The following is a 2,502-nucleotide window of genomic DNA, read 5'->3' on the forward strand; positions in this document are numbered from 1 at the left end:
GTAGATGATAGATTATACATTGTGTAGATGATAGATTATACATTGTGTAGATGATAGATTATACATTGTGTAGATGATAGATTATACATTGTGTAGATGATAGAATATAGAGTGAGTAGATGATAGATTATACATTGTGTAGATGATAGATTATACATTGTGTAGATGATAGATTATAGAGTGGGTAGATGACAGATTTTACATTGTGTAGATGATAGATTATACATTGGGTAGATGACATGTTGTGATGAGAGGTTATAATGTGTGTGGATGTGATGTTACAGGGCCGTAATTATCCTTATGAGCCATGTGGAAGAGCGTTCATTACTCTACCTGCCTCACTTACTTCCCCGGAATATGACGGCATGACTACTAATTTGGACTTGCTGCTGAAAAACCTCACAGAAAAGGTATGTCATTTCTTTTCTATGTCAACAAGTTGTTTTTGGTTGTCTCTGTAAAGTGTTTAGAGTATTTTCCTAAATGTGAACTGTCATGTTGCTGCTTTAATCATACTATTAACATTGTTGGTCTAACTGCTGTTTAAGGCATGTTTTCTTAGCTACACATATCATTTGTTACAGCTGGCTGTCAAGTCTCCCCCCGGAATCTGGGTCAGCAGTACAGATATGATACTCTCCATTCCAGAAAACGCAGGTATGAAAACTGATTTTCTTTGAAACCTAGTTCTGTAACAGTAAACAATACTCATTATTAGTATGCTAACAAAAAAACAAAACATTTAATTTTCTTATTCTTTTTAGTTCACCTGGCCAAAAGGGCCAAGTGAGCTTGTGCCATGGTGCGGGGTCCGGTGTCAAGATTTTACTTTAAACAACTCCTTCTTAATAACCAAAAGTTATAGGGTGATGATATTTGGCCAGAAGCAAACTGGGATGAAGGGCTACCAAGGTTGTTCAAATAATTGACCTCCACCTATATTCAAGGTCATAGAGGTCAAATATGTTGAAATCTTTCAACAACTTCTTCTGAATAACCAAATGTCCAGGGTTTGGCCAGAAGCAAACTTGGATGAAGGGCTACCAAGTTTGTTCAAATAAATGATGTTCACTCATATTCAAGGTCAATTGTCTTAAAATAACTTTAAACATCTTTTTTAAATATCCAAAAGAACCAGGATGATGATAATTGGCCAGTAGCATTTTAGGAAATTTACGTGGACGATTGTGAGATCAATACCAGGTTAGCGATGCAGGCCCATTGGGCCTCTTGTTTATCTTTAAAAAAGTCACCAACAGTTAAGCTGTTGATCTGGAATAATTTCTAATAGATGAAACTGTTGATTCATTGTCACTAAAATGTTACCCTGTCTTCTGGTGTCACTCAAATGTTACCCTGTCTTCTAGTGTCACTAAAATGTTACCCTGTCCTCTGGTAACACTAAAATGTTACCCTGTCTTCTGGTCTCACTAAAATGTTACCTGTCTTCTAGTGTCACTCAAATGTTACCTGTCTTCTAGTGTCACTAAAATGTTACCTGTCTTCTGGTGTCGCTTAAATGTTACCTGTCTTCTGGTGTTACTAAAATGTTACCTGTCTTCTGGTGTTACTCAAATGTTACCCTCTCTTCTAGTTTCACTAAAATGTTACCCTGTCTTCTGGTGTCACTCAAATGTTACCCTGTCTTCTAGTGTCACTAAAATGTTACCCTGTCCTCTGGTAACACTAAAATTTTACCCTGTCTTCTGGTTTCACTAAAATTTTACCCCGTTTTCTGGTAACACTAAAATGTTACCTTGTCTTCTAGTGTCACTAAAATGTTACCCTGTCTTCTGGTGTCACTAAAATGTTACCCGGTCTTCTGGTAACACTAAAATGTTACCCTGTCTTCTGATTTCACTAAAATGTTACCTATCTTCTAGTGTCAGTAAAATGTTACATTGTCTTCTAGTGTCACTAAAATGTTACCTGTCTTCTAGTGTCACTAAAATGTTACCTGTCTCCTAGTTTCACTAAAATGTTACATTGTCTTCTAGCGTCACTAAAATGTTACATTGTCTTCTAGTGTCACTAAAATGTTACCTGTCTTCTTGTTTCACTAAAATGTTACCCGTCTTCTGGTGTCACTCAAATGTTACCCTGTTTTCTAGTGTCACTAAAATGTTACCCTGTCCTCTGGTAACACTAAAATGTTACCTATCTTCTAGTGTCACTAAAAGTTAACCTGTCTTCTAGTGTCCCTAAAATGTTACCTGTCTTCTAGTGTCACTAAAATGTTACCTTATACAATGGTCGGGTTATACAGCACCTGTCTTCTGGTGTCACTTAAATGTTACCTGTCTTCTGGTGTTACTAAAATGTTACCTGTCTTCTAGTTTCACTAAAATGTTACCTGTCTTCTGGTGTTACTCAAATGTTACCCTGCCTTCTAGTTTCACTAAAATGTTACCTGTCTTCTGGTGTTACTCAAATGTTACCTGTCTTCTGGTGTTACTCAAATGTTACCCTGTCTTCTAGTTTCACTAAAATGTTACCTGTCTT

General features: G+C 36.6%; 1 protein-coding gene across 2 annotated transcripts in view; it reads left to right on the forward strand.

The window, feature by feature from the left end:
• The window catches only part of LOC110463342 (L-fucose kinase-like), a 55,371-nt gene that overhangs the window by 15,123 nt on the left and 37,746 nt on the right, over positions 1–2,502 (forward strand). For both annotated transcript variants that reach the window (XM_021517852.1, XM_021517853.1), the window contains exons 5-6: positions 285–410; positions 585–657. In XM_021517852.1, coding sequence (XP_021373527.1) covers positions 285–410; positions 585–657 — 199 coding nt within the window. The remainder of the gene's footprint in view (positions 1–284; positions 411–584; positions 658–2,502) is intronic.

The sequence above is a fragment of the Mizuhopecten yessoensis genome, unplaced genomic scaffold, assembly GCF_002113885.1.
Source record: "Mizuhopecten yessoensis strain PY_sf001 unplaced genomic scaffold, ASM211388v2 scaffold10889, whole genome shotgun sequence".
Lineage (NCBI taxonomy): Eukaryota > Metazoa > Mollusca > Bivalvia > Pectinida > Pectinidae > Mizuhopecten > Mizuhopecten yessoensis.